Source organism: Haliotis cracherodii, unplaced genomic scaffold (genome assembly GCF_022045235.1).
Source record: "Haliotis cracherodii isolate W230 unplaced genomic scaffold, xgHalCrac1.p SCAF_5, whole genome shotgun sequence".
In the NCBI taxonomy this organism is placed as follows: Eukaryota; Metazoa; Mollusca; class Gastropoda; order Lepetellida; family Haliotidae; genus Haliotis; species Haliotis cracherodii.
In genome coordinates this window covers 32590746-32610633 of record NW_027266308.1, presented here as the reverse complement: position 1 = coordinate 32610633, position 19888 = coordinate 32590746, and the positions used below count along the sequence as shown (strand labels likewise).

General features: G+C 40.0%; 1 protein-coding gene across 1 annotated transcript in view; it reads right to left on the bottom strand.

Annotated features, from left to right (window-relative positions):
- LOC139442526 (UDP-GalNAc:beta-1,3-N-acetylgalactosaminyltransferase 2-like) overlaps positions 1-19888 on the bottom strand; it is a 141201-nt gene that overhangs the window by 5126 nt on the left and 116187 nt on the right. The window contains exon 4 of the mRNA XM_071223345.1: positions 18167-18350. Within this exon, the coding sequence (XP_071079446.1) occupies positions 18167-18350 (184 nt within the window). The remainder of the gene's footprint in view (positions 1-18166; positions 18351-19888) is intronic.

Below are 19888 nucleotides of genomic sequence, written 5' to 3'. Positions count from 1 at the left end.
ACACTGCAAGGAGAATAAACCATAAGGGGTGCTGCCCCGAGTGGTTTATTCTCCCAGCAGTGTTTTATTGTATGATAAACATCTCCCACTCGTCATTTATTTCCTATATGGGATATCAACATTTTGTACAGCCTTTTTAAGGATGTCAATAAACTGTACAAGCTTTAAAAACATTTACCCGTATTTGAATAATGATGACTCCCTGAATACAATTCGACCAATGTCGGACAATTCCTTGTTATGTGCAGGTGCATTAAGTTTGGTATTCTAAAAATTTTCACATCAATTATCGGCACATTTTCTCCCAATACTGATTATCATATCTCTTTCACTTTTGGAAGTGATCGTTCGGCCACTGCGTTCATCTGCACTGTCCAGATACACCTATCAGAATCAACTCAATAGACACTTCCCTCTCAAAACTAACATCGTCCTATTTATGAGCGCATGTTCGAATCTCCAGAAATGACATCACAATAGAGCAACATTTTATCGTGAAATAAACCACACTTCGTTCTTCATTGTTCTTTGCAATTTATTGCGTAGCTATCATATATAATATTTTAATCAGTCCCCCAGCCTTCCCCACCCCCAGTAGAAAGATCCAGGCAATTCCCTGCATGGTCAAATCCTGCATTTGACCCACGGACAGCACATCCTGGCATGGCTAGGCCCATCTAGACACATGGAGGCTGCAGTAAGGAGCAATCTTTTAACTAACACTTACTTTTTTACACAAATCGTGTGAGTGGTGCGTGCAAAGGGTAGGGCAGCACATGCTTACCCTTTCTGTGAACACCAGGTGTCAGCACTGATTTTCAGTGATCCATTCATATCATTTTAACTGCTATTTTGTCTTTTACACCCAATGTAATCTGTTTCGGCAAATGATCAAGACTGGGTATTCTCTGGTGTCGATGTTTTATACTAAAATTTAAATCAATTTTTCCACCACTGTTCATAATTAATTTGCCTGTCCCATGAGAGTTGGTGTCAGTGTTTTTGTGACAACTAACATGCTGATGCATGATAAAGGTTATCTCTTTCAATTAGCTCTAGCAGGGAGTTCACGTTAACCTTGTTTAAGGTTTTTACACATTATTCAATCTTAGAAACAATTGATATCAGCAGGCTTCATCATCACTCAGACACACAAGTGACAGAAAGCATGAGGACCATTGGGGCAGGATGAGTGAGTGAGTGAGTTGGGTTTAACGCCCCTTTTATCAGTATTCCAGTCATATCACGGCATGTCAGCTTAATGTGGGAGGAAAGCCCGAAGTGATGCAGGTCTCAGACGTTTACCACTTTGGTGAAACCCACGAGCACAGGTATGGTGCTGACAAACCTAGAAACATAATCGGGGCAAACCGGAATTCGAACCCACAATCATAGGTTTCTGGTAAGCCCAAGGGACGCAACTCTGCACAGCGAATCGCGGCGCCTTAGATGACAGACCCTGAAATAAATTTATCCAATACAACCCATGCAAGTCTATAATGCTTCGCAAGTCTAGATTACTGCAGAATCAGGAAATGAAGAAGATTTCTGGGCTCCTTTTTATTATATTTTACAACTGTAATTCAACAACAGTTTTTTCTTTAAAATATGTTTATTTCAGGGACTAGATGTTAGTCTAGGTCTCACCATCTGAGCCACTTCTGAGTCAGCTGCAACAAGAAGCATGAGATGTGGGGGCCTTTTCTTCCTGGGAGTGTGAGAGTGATTATTGCTTTACGCCACTTTCAGAAATATTAAGTATAGGGAGATGCCAGAAATTAACTTCACATATTGAGACCATTTGAGCAATCAATCCCAGCAGGAGGATTTAATCAACAGGCCACCCCTCATTCTTTCCTGAAATCCCAAAAGGGGTCAAGATTTACATATTAAATGGATGAAGAATAAATGTGTATCAAACAGGTTGAGTTTTTGCAGGAAGCGTTTTCCTTATATTGGAACATTAGCAAGACTTTAACTAGAACAGATTTTCTCAGAAGACAGCATAAAAACAGCACATATAAATGGTGAAAATTAGCACTGTAACTCCCTGGTGAGTAGTCAACAGTTTAAAACTTAAGTTTCTGTCAGCATTGATATTCAAATAGTTCCAGCCTAAATTCTGAGGACCAAAACCAAACCAACACTAAAATTCTAAAGACCTGAAGACAATATGATGTCATCAAAACAAGAAATATACATGCAAAAGTTTACCTTCCCAAGTCTGACAATTTTAACAGAGAAAATGTTTGCAGAGCCTAAAAAACATTTTGAGAGAATGATGGTCAAAACAATACTGCATAAAACAGAACAATTGTCTTCAAAACCACTAGTTACTATACATATATCAAATGTCATTACATTTGAAACAAAATTGGCACACTAATTAGTTTTTCAATATGGCTGCAAATTCTATGTAGTTTGGACTTGTGTAAGACTGATCAAGACTGAGTAGTACTAAACTATCATTTCTCGCAAATTACTTTGAAAACTGAAGTGGGTGCTTCAATTCTTTTTGGTAAGTGTCAAAAGGTTTATCAGCCAATTCAGAATTTTTATTGTTTTAATCAAAATTCTGAATTGCAATGTAAATTTAAGTGTCTTCACCGTTTGAAGTTGGTTCAAGGGCAGATGGTAAAAGTGAAAAGAACCATTCAATTTGTATCAGATCTGGTCAATATCTTAGCCACAAGAAGGTATTAATATAAATCCCTTTGAACATCTATCTTTGACAAAAAGTAGAGTAATAGAACAACCCGATTATTCAAACGAAAGTAAAGATGTCCTTCATGAAAGATCAACAGACACACAACTATACACTCATGATAAGTCATCCTACTAAAATAACTGATACTACAAACTTCAATCAAGCACCTACTTGGTACTTTCAGGGAGTCTCTGGTCTTGGGACTTCAATAAGCACAAACGACTAACTCCTGAGAGCATCTCTTTAGCAATGATGTGCCAGGAATCCATTAGAAAAATTACACTGCCATACATTCGACTTTGAAATGACTGTCCAATATTTGTAGTGTGTCTATTTGATCTGTGTAATTCACAGAGCTGTGCTCAAGAGACAAGGCAAAGAGGTCTTTATTTAGCTAGGTGTCAAATGATCAGCTTCTATGGCAAGTCACATACAACCATCAAGCCTTGGGACATCAAGCAAGTCATAGTTCGTTTATTGTTATAATGTAAAAATTCTATTACTGTAATTATTCAAATATAATACACCACTGAATAAACACATCTGACATCGTTTGGCAACTGAAAGCTGTTTTTATTGTATGTTTTAACAGACTATTTTGACAAAAATTAAAAGTATGTGCAGATTTCAGCTAATTGCAGGATTTGCAGAGCATGTGTGCCATCAACTGGGCATTGTCAGATATTTTCCAAATCTTTTCATGTTTTTCATCAAGGTGCTCAAGTGATCTGATGCACTTCGCGAAGTAAGACCATTTTATTATTTTAAAGGTCTTGATTAATGATCAGATTGTCTTGACTGGGCATTGCAAATGCAAGTGATATCAGAGATGAAATCTGATTGGTCAGTTGGTTGGGGGGACATAGAAGGGACAACTTGTTAGCGCCACTGGTGGCGCTACGATCCAACCCAGAAATTCCAGTCTAGTTTGGCAAGGGTGGAAACTGGAGTTATAACATCAGTTAACTCCCTTGTCTCGGGAAGATGTCGCCACATGACCAAAGAGGTGACAAGGTAGGGATGTCATCTGAATGATGACTCCACTCGCGGCTTCAAATGTCTTGGTTGGAATATTGCTAAAAGCAGCATAAAATCAAATTCCTTCACACACTCACACATGTTCACTAAGCTGTTATTAAATGTTGTCTATGTTGTGTCTCAACTTCAGAGGGGGCAGTCGACAACCGTGTCGTTAAAGCGTTCGCTCTTTACGCCGATGAAACTGGTTCAATTCCCGACATGGGTACAATGTGTGAAGCCCATTTCTGGTGTCCCCCGCCATGATATTGCTGGAATATTGCTAAAAGCACTGTAAAACCATACTCACTCACTCACTTGATTCCCGACATGGGTTCAATGTGTGAAGCCCATTTCTGGTGTCCCCCATCGTGATAATGTTTGAATATTGCTAAAAGCACTGTAAAACCAAACCCATTCACTCACTTAACTTCCGAGCCATTTGAAACTCAGAATGGCAATTACAGGATGATGGAAAGAAATAGGAAAATAAAACAGTAAGGCTGGCAACAGTGATACTGTTGTCTTTATGTAAATATTTCATATAAACAAAAAAGGGATGTGGGTATCCCCATGGCTAAAGCACTAACTTGTGATGCCAAAAATATGGTTTGATACTCCACATGGCTGGAGTCCTGCAGTGATATTGCTGAAATAACCCTTTTCACTCACTCAACAAATGAGTGAAATGTTTGTATCTGATGAATTATCACACCAGGGATTTATCCAGGATTTCTAACTAAGTGCCACTGCCAGGCAATGGATCATTAAAATCTGTTCCTATTTATTGGTCTTGTTATAAGTGCATACAAGTTGCTTCTACAAAGCCATACAGTTAGTTATAGTCATACCTATTATTACATTTTTTGTAACATGAAATGGGAAATGTTTTCTTCGAAATTGCGAAATTTTATTGACCTTTGCTGCAGACTTGAGGTTGAATATCAGCCTCTGAGCAGGTCTAGATAAATCCTTTCAAACATTTAGAAGAAAATTACTATATAATTTCAATTTTGTGGATGATAATGAGCAGTTGGATGCCCAGTACTTTCATTTGGAACCAGAGACTCCTGTAAATCTGAAAAATCATCATGTTTATTGATATTGTAAATCATAAGTTATCACTTATTTCCATCATCACCCCTTTTCTCTGTGTCTGCAAACAACTGTGTAAAGGCATGAATTGACATCAAGCTATTTCTAACATTGAATAGCAGCCTTCTGATTACTCTAAGATGTCTGCTATGAGTTGTTGTTTTTATCAGATCTCATGTATAAATTGATAACCAGTTAAGGAGTTTGGTTTTAGGCAATTTCAAAGAAATAAATCATCAATACATTTCTGAGCCTGACGTCTTGAACAAACCCCTCTTGCAGTGAGGAAATCCTTTACCACGATTCACCTCAATTCATCAACTTGGGTCACAGAAAGAAATCATATTTCATCAGGATCTCTTACACCAACAACAAACTGCTCACAGTCAGGATCTCCTACACCAAGTTTCACCAACAAATGGCTCACAGTCAGGAGCTCCTACACCAAGTTTCATACTGCTCACAGTCAGGATCTCCTACACCAAGTTTCATACTGCTCACAGTCAGGATCTCCTACACCAAGTTTCATACTGCTCACAGTCAGGACCTCCTACACCAAGTTTCATACTGCTCACAGTCAGGACCTCCTACACCAAGTTTCATACTGCTCACAGTCAGGGCCTCCTACACCAAGTTTCATACTGCTCACAGTCAGGGCCTCCTACACCAAGTTTCATACTGCTCACAGTCAGGATCTCCTACACCAAGTTTCATACTGCTCACAGTCAGGATCTCCTACACCAAGTTTCATACTGCTCACAGTCAGGAGCTCCTACACCAAGTTTCATACTGCTCACAGTCAGGACCTCCTACACCAAGTTTCATACTGCTCATAGTCAGGATCTCCTACACCAAGTTTCATACTGCTCACAGTCAGGGCCTCCTACACCAAGTTTCATACTGCTCACAGTCAGGATCTCCTACACCAAGTTTCATACTGCTAACAGTCAGGATCTCCTACACCAAGTTTCATACTGCTCACAGTCAGGATCTCCTACACCAAGTTTCATACTGCTCACAGTCAGGATCTCCTACACCAAGTTTCATACTGCTCACAGTCAGGATCTCCTACACCAAGTTTCATACTGCTCACAGTCAGGAGCTCCTACACCAAGTTTCATACTGCTCACAGTCAGGATCTCCTACACCAAGTTTCATACTGCTTACAGTCAGGAGCTCCTACACCAAGTTTCATACTGCTCACAGTCAGGATCTCCTACACCAAGTTTCATACTGCTCACAGTCAGGAGCTCCTACACCAAGTTTCATACTGCTCACAGTCAGGATCTCCTACACCAAGTTTCATACTGCTTACAGTCAGGAGCTCCTACACCAAGTTTCATACTGCTTACAGTCAGGACCTCCTACACCAAGTTTCATACTGCTCACAGTCAGGATCTCCTACACAAAGTTTCACCAACAAATGGCTCACAGTCAGGATCTCCTACACCAAGTATCATACTGCTTACAGTCAGGAGCTCCTACACCAAGTTTCATACTGCTCACAGTCAGGATCTCCTACACCAAGTTTCACCAACAAATGGCTCACAGTCAGGATCTACTACACCAAGTTTCATACTGCTCACAGTCAGGATCTCCTACACCAAGTTTCATACTGCTCACAGTCAGGATCTCCTACACCAAGTTTCATACTGCTCACAGTCAGGATCTCCTACACCAAGTTTCATACTGCTCACAGTCAGGATCTCCTACACCAAGTTTCATACTGCTTACAGTCAGGACCTCCTACACCAAGTTTCATACTGCTCACAGTCAGGATCTCCTACACCAAGTTTCATACTGCTCACAGTCAGGATCTCCTACACCAAGTTTCATACTGCTTACAGTCAGGACCTCCTACACCAAGTTTCATACTGCTCACAGTCAGGATCTCCTACACCAAGTTTCATACTGCTCACAGTCAGGATCTCCTACACCAAGTTTCATACTGCTTACAGTCAGGACCTCCTACACCAAGTTTCATACTGCTCACAGTCAGGATCTCCTACACCAAGTTTCATACTGCTCACAGTCAGGATCTCCTACACCAAGTTTCATACTGCTCACAGTCAGGAGCTCCTACACCAAGTTTCATACTGCTCACAGTCAGGATCTCCTACACCAAGTTTCATACTGCTCACAGTCAGGATCTCCTACACCAAGTTTCATACTGCTCACAGTCAGGATCTCCTACACCAAGTTTCATACTGCTTGCAGTCAGGACCTCCTACACCAAGTTTCATACTGCTCACAGTCAGGATCTCCTACACCAAGTTTCATACTGCTCACAGTCAGGAGCTCCTACACCAAGTTTCATACTGCTCACAGTCAGGATCTCCTACACCAAGTTTCATACTGCTCACAGTCAGGATCTCCTACACCAAGTTTCATACTGCTCACAGTCAGGAGCTCCTACACCAAGTTTCATACTGCTCACAGTCAGGATCTCCTACACCAAGTTTCACCAACAAATGGCTCACAGTCAGGAGCTCCTACACCAAGTTTCATACTGCTCACAGTCAGGATCTCCTACACCAAGTTTCATACTGCTCACAGTCAGGATCTCCTACACCAAGTTTCATACTGCTCACAGTCAGGATCTCCTACACCAAGTTTCATACTGCTTACAGTCAGGAGCTCCTACACCAAGTTTCATACTGCTTACAGTCAGGACCTCCTACACCAAGTTTCATACTGCTCACAGTCAGGAGCTCCTACACCAAGTTTCATACTGCTCACAGTCAGGATCTCCTACACCAAGTTTCATACTGCTTACAGTCAGGATCTCCTACACCAAGTTTCATACTGCTCACAGTCAGGATCTCCTACACCAAGTTTCATACTGCTCACAGTCAGGAGCTCCTACACCAAGTTTCATACTGCTCACAGTCAGGATCTCCTACACAAAGTTTCACCAACAAATGGCTCACAGTCAGGATCTCCTACACCAAGTTTCATACTGCTTACAGTCAGGAGCTCCTACACCAAGTTTCATACTGCTCACAGTCAGGATCTCCTACACCAAGTTTCACCAACAAATGGCTCACAGTCAGGATCTCCTACACCAAGTTTCATACTGCTTACAGTCAGGATCTCCTACACCAAGTTTCATACTGCTCACAGTCAGGATCTCCTACACCAAGTTTCATACTGCTCACAGTCAGGATCTCCTACACCAAGTTTCATACTGCTCACAGTCAGGATCTCCTACACCAAGTTTCATACTGCTCACAGTCAGGATCTCCTACACCAAGTTTCACCAACAAATGGCTCACAGTCAGGATCTCCTACACCAAGTTTCATACTGCTTACAGTCAGGATCTCCTACACCAAGTTTCATACTGCTCACAGTCAGGATCTCCTACACCAAGTTTCATACTGCTCACAGTCAGGATCTCCTACACCAAGTTTCATACTGCTTACAGTCAGGATCTCCTACACCAAGTTTCATACTGCTTACAGTCAGGACCTCCTACACCAAGTTTCATACTGCTTACAGTCAGGACCTCCTACACCAAGTTTCATCAACAAACAAACTCCTACACCAAGTTTTTATACTTTTCATAAAATTTACAATTTAAAGAAGAGGTGGACAATATATGAATGATGAAATTGCTCATCTGGACCACACTTTTCATAAGAAAATGACCAGGTCACCAAGATGAGTGGAACATACATTTCCATCTTCTAAGAGTGAGTTTGTTTTTTACACTCTTTCTAGCAAAGTTCCCATCACTTTAGGGGACACCAGGAATGGGCTTTAAACAATTTACCTTTCTTTCATCTTAGAAAGGTGACATTTAAAAATGGCGCCTGAACTCATTTAGTAGAATCCATTGTTACATCAGACAGTTTTTATCATAATGAATGACGGGACAACAGCAGGATGTCATTTATTCCACAATTAAGAATACTGCTTGTAAGGTTTTATGGGCTCTTTTCTGTCAGGTTTATGTTTTACCTCTTATTTGCAAATGTTAACTTTACCAACACAGGCAAACTATTATGTTATCTCATGATAAGAAACACAAAAATGATGAGACACACAAAAAATGTCGCCCATACAGTTCCACATCTTCATATTCTACCAGCTTCTAAATGAACATTCAAAGAAATATATTTTGGACTGCTTTGAGCCAAAACATATGGCTGGCAAAATATTATAATTTTTTTTATTATGATGGGGTTTACGCAACGTTGGTACATTTTCATTTTTTTAGCATGAATTTTGATTTGTTTGTTTATGTATTTATTAAATAAAATAACAGTTTTATAGTAGATAGATAATCATAATGTGTTTTCAAATAATACCTTAAAATATGAAATACACAATAATTATCAAAACTGTCAATACCAAAGTTATTGGTAAAAGGGTAAAAGGAGAGTACTTAAATAAGTATATAATCCAGAAAAAACCCATTAACAATGTTTTTTCAATCAAGCATCTTATACTAATCTTCCCCATAAAAGTTTATGTTTTAACAAGCTGACTTACTAATTGATAGCCCTTGTTCAGGGTCAAATATGCCATCGGTACTTCATGCTTGTTGGGGCGCACGGGTGGCCCAGTCATCTAAGGCGCCGCGATTCGCTGTGCAGAGTTGCGTCCCTTGGGCACGCCAGAAACCTATGGTTGTGGGTTTGAATCCCGGTTCGCCCCGATTATGTTTCTAGGTTTGTCAGCACCATACCCGTGCTCGTGGGTTTCACCAAAGTGGTAAACCTCTGAGACCTGCATCACTTCGGGCTTTCCTCCGACAATAAGCTGACACGCCGTGATATGACTGGAATACTGTTAAAAGCGGCGTTAAACACAACTCACTCACTCACTAATGCTTGTTGAAAGACGCCATGAAAATTGGGGATCAGGCTTTGTGGTGTGGCTGATTGTCATCACAGCCAAACAATGTGGAATGCTGACCATGATATTAACCATTGGTTTGACTGCCCCGACTTATTTACAGGCTGCCATGATATTGATAGAATAAATCATAAAACAACAAATTAACGCCAAAACATACTTCTCTAATTGTATGCAATCACACTAAAACGACACTTTCAATATTTTAAAGGAAGTTCTCTTCACTGTCAACTACACATCACTACTTGTATCCCTAATAGCACTTTGGACGAACTCTTCCATGTGCAAAGGCAGGAAATCCTCACTTCTTTCCTGTGTGTGCTAGAGTCAATATCCAAATACAGTTTCGTCCCTCTAGAATTTGGTTAATGTAGTCATACTAACTCCAGTCTGATTTCAGTTTAAATAGTCAGTATTTACTATTTATTCATCTAGATATAAAGTTAATAAGCAGTTTAGGGGCATGTTTCACGTGAGTATAGTGGGTGTTTGGTGTGATTTCAACTATATCATAATCTGCTTCAATGACATATAAGAAGTGTGGCCGATACATGGTTGCTGGCAATCCACGTACGTCCTGCTTGAAATGCAGAAACTCCCCCTGCTCTGAGGATATCCGCTGTGATCTGTGCATCCCCTCTCAAAAAAGGCCTTCTCCAAGCTCTCCAATCCGATCACCAAAGCAAGGAGGAAAACAGAGCTAAGAATATGGTGGACGCCATTATGGTGCTCCCAGACATGCCTCCAGCTACCTTAGAAATCACTTCAGTTTCTGCTACCCCTCAGACACCACAACCGATGGGGCCAGCACAAAATTTTCCTGTCGCCATGTTGGAGCGATTATTCGCCCAATGAAAACCTTCAATGGAATTGTTTGAATGACGTTTTTCAGTCCTGTTCCTGGAGATAGAACAGCTTAAACAGAATGCCTCACAACAGGCTTAGAAGAATCCTCTCTTCAGCTTCTAGTTAAGCAAAACCCATCATCATCTGCCGCAAGCGCCATGACCATACGGACACTTGGCGGAGCTCAAGTCCAAAGAGACACAGCCCATTACGGCCCCAAAACTTTCCAATGACTGGCTTGGGACCATCATCAACGAAGTCAGACAAGATACCACCACTGCAGTGAAGGCTCATAGCACATCATTCTCGGCTAAGCGACCATGTGAGCACTCCATGTGATGCTTCCTTCCATCAATCTCTGAGAAAAAAGTTCATCCCATCGGCAAAGAATCCTCTCAGACTTTTCAGAGACCTGACCACTGCCAACAACAGCCTGATTCCATATGTCCATCTAAATCCAAGTGTCAGAAGTCCACGTGGACCCCCATGCCCTTTACTGTCCTAGACCCTTGTGACTTGGTTATGTCCACAGACCTACGACTTCAACCTTTTCCTATACAACCAACACCCGGTACCAGTGGGAGGGATGTCTGTCCCTGGAGACTCAGTACATCCGACCACTGGATCCTAAAGGTCCTCAAACATGGATACAAACTTCATTTCGAATCCCGGCACAAAGGACACCGATTCCATCAGAAAGGGAACAAGTTGGTGGCTGCCACACTTGCCATAAAAACACCTATTACTCAAGCAGGCTTTTTGGTAAGTCCAAGACTATTCCCCGGTTCACTTGGTTCCCAAGAAAAGTTCTACCAAAATAAGGATGATAACAGACCTCAAGGTCCTGAACAAGTCCTTCTTGATCCCTCTGCCAATATTTCAGATGGAATCTGTCTGACAAAAATGGTAAACACTGCATCAAGGGCTTTGGCTCTTCAGCCTCCAAGATATGTACCATGTGCCGATTCATCCTTTGTCCAAATGATAGTGAGTGGGTATGGTTTTAAGCAAGTTTTAGCAATATTCAAGCAATATCACGACAGGGACACCAGAAAAGGGCTTAATACATTGTACCCATGTCGGGAATCAAAACCCGGGTCTTTGGCGTGATGAGTGAACACTTTAACCACTAGGCTACCCAACCGCCCCTGTCCAAATGATATCTTCAGTTTGCAGTCATCTACCACTGCTGCAAGTTCTCGATTGCCAGATTGGTTGTTTACCTGGATAACAGCGCAGGTCATCAGTTTCATCCATCTCCATCTGGTGCACCTCCACGGATACATGGACAATTTTCTAGCGGCAAATCAGGACAAATCTCAGTTATCAAGATGAGATTTTCCTGACACAACTCATGACAGATCTTGGTATCCCTCCTACTCAGTACATCATTTATGTCAGAGCCCACTTCCTTCTGCCCTCTGGACAATAAATATACCTCCATGGTCTTAATGATCAACAAGGCACTATCTCATCCACGTCCTTCGATCAGGTGGTGGATGTCCATATTTGGCAAGTTGACCTCATTACAGGATATGACTTACAAGGTTTAGGCTCCCTACAATCATGGATCTATGCCAAATAAGATCTTTCTCTCTTCACCCGAGTACCCTTACCAACCAACTTACATCTGGGACTGCACTGGTGGACTATCAGAGATCATGTAATGTTGGGGCATTCCCCTCACTTACTCACCACCAGCCCATCATTTGTTCATCGATGCATCGAACTCAGGATGGGGAGCCCACATGGATGACCTCCATATACAGGGACCAGGGACCTTGGTGGAGCAGTTCCTCCAAATCAATAGTCCAGATATGAAGGTCATATTTCATGCCCTTCAGTCCTGGAAGGGTCTAATGCCCAACTCGTCAGTTTTAGTTGCCACAGACAACACCACAGTGGTGCCATACATCCTGATATAGGGGGGAACCAATTCCCATTCCCTCATGATGGAAACTTCTCAGATATTTGCCTTGGTAGACTCTTGCAATTGCAGGATAGAAGCGAGACATGTCCCAGGGAAGTTGAACATCCTGGCCCACAGTCTCTCCTGGACAGGCAGGATCGTGTCCACAGAATGGATCCTCCATCTGGATGTCTTCCATTGGATAATGGCGCTGTGGGACACTCCAAGTCATCCCACGGAATATGCAAGCCTTCGGATTTTCTATATCTGCCTCCACAGCTTTTGCTCGATCATGGAGACCATCATCCTCCCTTCTTGACGTTTGTTCAGTGGGGAGGACAATGCAAAAAAGAAGACTCCCATGTCACTATTCCCATGGTTGCTGCTTTTCTAGTCCATCTCAAACAGAATGATCATACCTGTCTATCAACATTTTGAACAGACTCATGCGATCAATCTTTTCCTCTGGAAGACATTTGCACTCCTAGGACATTTCCTATATGGAATTTGTCTGTAGTTCTATCGGCTCTTTTAACTGACCCTTATGAACCCTTCGCTAATGCCACATTTCTTTAGAAGGCAAAGAAAGCTGCCTCTCTGTTAGGCATGGCAACTGCGACTAGGGTTTCCAAATTACACACCCTGGACAACTCAAGCCTTATTCATGAGAAGGACCTGAAATCAATCACATTATATACTCTGTTTGACTTTGTAGCCAATACTAATACAATACTAAAGCCACAATAGCTGCCTGGCTTAAGTGCACCATAGCTTCCAGTTATCGCTAAGCTCAGGACACCCTTCCCATCCTGGGCACATGTTCAGTATTTGAGATCAGGGCCACCAGTCTAGTGTCATGACTTATATGAGACTGGAAATGACATCCAGAAATGAAATTAAGTCATTTAGATCTAGTGAATGCAACACATATTTGACTGATTCTTGATACATATCTGATTTTCAAGTCCCCAGGGGGAATTTCAGAGAAGTTATCTCGAATTAGGAATAGAATCATGGTTTTCAGAAGAGGATTACTGTTACACAGGGACTTACTAGAGGCAGATCCCTATGGGTCCCTCTGATATATTTCGGCAGAGATGTAATAGATGTAGAAGTTTTGTAAGAATTATCGAACAATAGTTATCATTGTTAATAATTCTAATAATAATACCTCTATTACCTCTGAAGTACTCCCACCAACCTCCCCAATTCATACCTCTAGTGGTTAGATGTGCGGAAAAAGTGAGATTGTCACCATTGCATACGTCATAGCTTGGATGGTTACAATGCTACTGGGCAACAACTACCAGTAGTGATGTGTAGATGACAGTGAAGAGGACTTCTGTTGAAAATTTGAAAGTTTACTTTGAGTGTGATTGCAGCCAAAATAAAGGATTATGGCGATGATGTAATAAGGGTTGTATTCTTAGAATTATTAACAATGTTAACTATTGTTTTGCTGTTTCTCCATCACCCATAAAGACATACCTTTGCCATAGGGTTGCATGAACTTTTGCTGTTTGTGAAATGTTATCTGAGTGCTGACTGGTCAGAGAACTTGCCAGCTGCCTCTTGCTGGAACCAGGTCATGGCTTGATTGGTTGGTTATAAATAGCGACTACACCGCAAAGCCATTGTATGTGTTATTGGAACATAGTGTATACAAACCCATGAAGTAATGAGAATGCAAACAAACATTGATACTATCTCCGTTTTACGATCCATATCATACTATCTTTACAACACTGCATCCATATCATTCTGTCTTCACGACACCACATCGATATCCTGCTGTCTTCACAACACCACATCGATATCATACGGTCTTTACAACACTACATCCATATCAATTTGTCTTCACGACACCACATCGATATCCTGCTGTCTTCACGACAAGGCATCGATATCCTGCTGTCTTCACAACACCACATCGATATCCTGCTGTCTTCACAACACCACATCGATATCAAACGGTCTTTACAACACTACATCCATATCATTCTGTCTTTACGACACCACATCGATATCCTGCTGTCTTCACAACACCGCATCGATATCCTGCTGTCTTCACAACAACAGGTCGATATCATACGGTCTTTACAACACTACATCCATATCATTCTGTCTTCATGACACCACATCGATATCCTACTGTCTTCACAACACAACATCGATATCATGCTATCTTTACAACACCACATAGTTATCATACTATATTATGTCTCAAAGTGAGATTGACCAATCAGAGAGCAGAAGTACTACCGTATTTTCTTGAGTATAGTGCACACCCATGTATAATGCGCACCCCCCCTCTAGCGGGTTCAATATTTTGGAAAAAAAGAAATTTGAATATTATGCGCAGAAAAAATTTACACCGTACCCTTTCACCCTTTATTGTTCTGCTAGGCATTGTTTTATATCTAGGGATTAAGATTACCTTGTGTATTTTCTCGTAAACTGAGCCGGAAACAGCAATCAGCTGTACACACGTTTTCTTGGAAATGACCGGTGATTCGGTCAAGACACACCCAATGATATAACTTTATAGGATTTTTAATGCAAGGATTGGCAACAAATGTATCTGAAACTATTTTATTTATCAGGGATAATACATTCCATTATTTTCTTAATTATATGCAGCCTTTACTAAACATATTTGAAATAATAATAACCCTAAGCGAAGCAGCTGATCGCTATTCCCGGGTATTATTTTTTACATGGAACATGTCTGACCAGTCACCGTCAATTTCCAGAGATTGTTTACCACCAAATATTGTAATTCACACAAAACATTCATTAAGTTGCTCATGGAAGAAATTGCAAACTCCCAAACATATTTTTACAGGTTTTAGTACCTTCTTGACTGAATCAATTTTTTAGCATTTTATTTCAATTTTTTTTCGGTGAAAAATATTACCTTTTTCAGTTTACTTGCGCATAAGTGCTTCCATGTTATAAGTTCTCACCCTATGACTTTTCAAAGGTTATCGATCACCAACATTTAAGCACATTTCAAATCCTCGTTTTGTTTTCTTTAATCGTGAAGTGTATATTCTTGGCTGGTGTGGCCAAGCATGAATGATAGGTCTTAGATTTCATCTTTTTTTTCATCCTTTTTTCCCCCATCAAAACGTTCTTCCTCTAGTCTAATACATCATTTTGAACTTCGATCAGTTTTCTTTCCTCAAGGTCATTACTCAGAGAAAGTTTGGATGAAATCAAGGATAATTGATAAACCACTGTATTCATGACTCCAAGAAACGCTCTCGGACATCAAAGCAGTCTTTGAAAAAAGGGAGCAAATCTAAAAGATTTTAAAATCTTTAATGAAAATAACACCTTCTGGAAATGAACTTTCATGGAGATACTAGGATCACTTACCCCACATTACTTCAGCTTTCCCAGACTGGTATTGCTATAATTTCATTGCATCGATTTCTCAATGTCCTATGGAGATTACGAATTAAAAGGGCAAGTCCTTTTGAAAAGAATCACACATAGTTTCTAATAACCTGTCAAATGTGATCCAATTGATCCAAATTGGCTTTTCAAAACCTACTTTGAGGGTCTCGATTTCTCGCTACCATCATGTGAAATCCGGAAAAGGATTGTTACTCATGAAGGCAAACTTGTTTCAGTATTTCAGCTCTTTAACGCTATTTTCTTGTCCCAATCCTTGCTGTTTTCACTGGCTATTATTTCTGATTGATCTCTCAAAATCGAACATCGTCCCCTTGCTTCAAAGCAGAAGAAACATTGAAAAGAATCTGCAACCCTTCGAAACTGGGCAGAGACTTTGATGCAATCATTTCAAAGTCTGTCTTAATTTCATTTACACTTTCCACACTCACCTTACATTTAACTGAAGATTGAAAATAAGTGTATTTTGCAAAATAAATCATTTGAAATAATTCCAAACATACAAAACTGAATTATTACAAAGGACGGCCAATGGTCCCTGCTTTGTAAACTTGCCAGATCAGAATAATCTGAAACGATTTTTTTCAACGCTGATGTTTTTTAAGGAATCTCCTATTTCTACTTACTTCTCAAGTGGAAAGTTTTGGAAAAGGTTTCAGAGGAAAAAAGTGTGCAGAGTAATGCAGTCAGTTGAGGTTGAAATTGACTCAACACTTTCTTCACGTATTCCTGGCAATTTGATAAATAGCTCCAATATAATTGGCAATACATAACAGTTTGTTGCAGGTGAAATTATACAGCAAGCATCCAGATACAAGAACTAAGATGAGGATATGATGTGTCAGTGATTTTGAGAATTAATATTGACTCACGATGTCTGGACTACCCTTGATCTTTCAAGTGCTTTCTAGTACCTCATAACTTGCAGCTAAAAGGTTTGTTTTAAAAAAGGCAAACGTAGGTCGGCTCTAAAATTATATCTGAAAGAATTTAAAAAGTTTCTGTTTGGAAAACTGCCTTTAGGAAATCATTATAATGCTGCTCAGAGACACAACTGATCATTCTGACACCCAGTGTCATGCTGAAGCAAAAGAGGCTGTCTTCTGAAAATTTCTTAAGATAAAGATTCTCCTTAAAAATTAATGATTAAAGTCTCAGCCTGTTTTCATTTACTTTGGCAAAAATGTTCACTAAATCTTTTGTACAGTCAAAAGGTACATGTTCAGTTATCAAATTATATGGCAAGTCAGGGTGGGCAGCATGCGAGTGAGTGAGTGGGTGAGTGAGTGGGTGGGTGAGTGGGTGGTTGGGTGGGTGGGTGGGTGAGTGAGTGGGTGGGTGGGTGGGTGAGTGAGTGAGTGAGTGAGTGAGTGTGCAAGTGAGTGAGTGAACGAGTGCTTTGAACAGTATTCTAAAATTATGTCATGTCAGCTAGATGTGGGAGGGAGGGGTCAATGAGGGTTATACTGTCAACATTGAACCATATTCTGCAGATGTTCGACAACAATCCGGTCTGCTCTGTGTAAGAGAAGAGCTCCTCTTCATCGCTTACTATCTATCTCTCCATAGAGATACTATTTATACAAAGACCATGGTGACCTATTACACAGATCTTATGGGCAACAAAATATAGATCTTAAATGTCATTGGAAAATGAGTATTATTACATAGAAAATAGTACAAAATAACAATTCAATGAAGATATATGACACTTAATTATGATTGTCTGGACAAAGAACAAGTACTGACAATGGAATGGGGAATGGGGATCATGTTCCTGGTTGAAGGGGGATGCATTTATGCATGCAACAGTTTTGTTTTCAACCCTGACATTGCTGCAAGGTTGTAGCTTATTCTGAACAGTTATGAAAATTCGACACAACTTTCAAGAATATTTAATACAAGTGCTTTTTTTGTGAAATAATAATAATTAAGTGAGCACAATGAGAGAGGTCCAAAATAAATCAATTCAGTCATCACTGATGAACAAACGGGCATGGCTCTGATCAACAAGGCAAAAGCTAGAATCAGGCTTGGGAGATCTGAGGTTTATATCCACTATCATACCACTAGAAAGCACTACATTACATTTCACTATCCCATCAATGGCTTGGGTACATAATTTATGACTTGATTAATAATTTTCAATTTCTTTTCATAATGTAAATTACACCAAAAAGCACCTATGGCGAAGATCTTTTTTCCAAAACATTTCAATTTGCTAACAAGCATTGATTATTCTAAAAGATTTTTTGGGCCCAATTTTGTCTCTAATACGGTCTATCAATATGAGAAAAAATTTGCTTCTCACCACTGATGACATGATAGCAATTTGTGAGGAAGATGTCGATATACGTCCGTCACATTCACAAACATCATGTCATCATTCTCCTCTGCTTCCTGAAGCAAACGTTCTGATTCCGCCTTCAAATGCTCCCCCCACTGGTCCTGCCTCTTCATTCGGGACATGACATGGTTGTGGAGGTCGATGATATCTATTTCGGAAAATAAAAATATATTGTGATTTTATGTCATCGAATAACCTGAAATAGTTGATTTTTTCATGACAATGAGATGAATGTTATAGAAAACACAGATGCTCTGCTCACTACTATCCGATCTTAAGCTGTCGCCATCACTTTCATCCTTTAAGGCTCATCTGAAAACACACCTTTTCAGACAACACTATCAACTCTACTCCTCTTTCATTAGTATTTGCTAATACTATGTAGCACCATGAGCATTAACTCGGTGAATGGAATCTGGTGCAGTATAAATGGACATATTATCAATACTACATATGTCTGAATAATCTTCATTATCTAATTTCCAAAATCATAGCATCATTGAGGCAGACTTTGTTAAAATCTTATTTCACTCCAGTCAGAAAATAATTTTATATTTTATGATAAATACAGTATTTCATCACTGAATACATAACAAAAAAATATACAGGAGGAATGGCTAGTTTGGGCATTTTAACTAAAGTATAGTATTGCAACAGTCGCCAACACTGTTACAATAATGGCATCACTATTGCAACATTTACAGTAGTATTATGAATATTACCCTTACCTTCCCACAATGAAGATTTCCTAGCAATACTCAAATGTTTTAGCTAAACATTCTCAAAGCAGCAGGATGTTAGTGTGTTTGTTTAGGTGCATGCAGGTCTGCAGTCTTGGTATGAATGTGTGAACGTTTTCTGAATTGAGACATACATGGTTCTTCAGAGAACGTGTACTTTGAATTGAAAACAAATTGTAAATGATCAACACTATACTTTTTTTCACTGTTTATTTAAGCTTTGAGTGAGTGAGTGAGTGAGTGAGTATGGTTTTACGCCGCTTTTAGCAATATTCCAGCAATATCACGGCGGGGGAAACCAGAAATGGGCTTCACACATTGTACCCATGTCAGGAATCGAACCCGGGTCTTCGGCATGACGAGCGAACACTTTAACCACTAGGGTACCTGACCGCCCTTAAGCTTTGAGGTATAGATGTTAGAGAAAATAGAAATAAAAGATTCTGACTGCCCAAACAATATTGTCTAATAAATTTCTTATTACAACAAGACATGCAAACAATGATTTTAATATCTTTCAAAATGTATTTGTAATCTAACTAATCATAAGCAAATATGCATAAAAGTGACCATGTTCTGGTGCTGTCATCTTGAATGTCACTGATGACTACAGTCACAGCCATTTTGTCAGTAAAAATGCTTTACTCTCATGGGCTTCATGATTATTCACCTGATGAAGGAGCAAGGAGTAGCTCTGAAACGTTGTGACAAAGAGTAAAAGCAGTTGCTATCCATAAAAAGTTTCATGTATTCGTGTTCTCCACCTTCTAAATGCCTATCAAAGACTTTAATGCTCTGCTCAGTTAACACGATTGGCAGACACTATGCTCACTTATCCTTGCGAAAAGGGTTTATTGTGTAGTCAGAGAAGCACAAATTCATTGAACAATGGGATCAAGTTCCCAAGTAACAAAACCAGTGCAGCGAGACAAAAAGTGTGCATTCA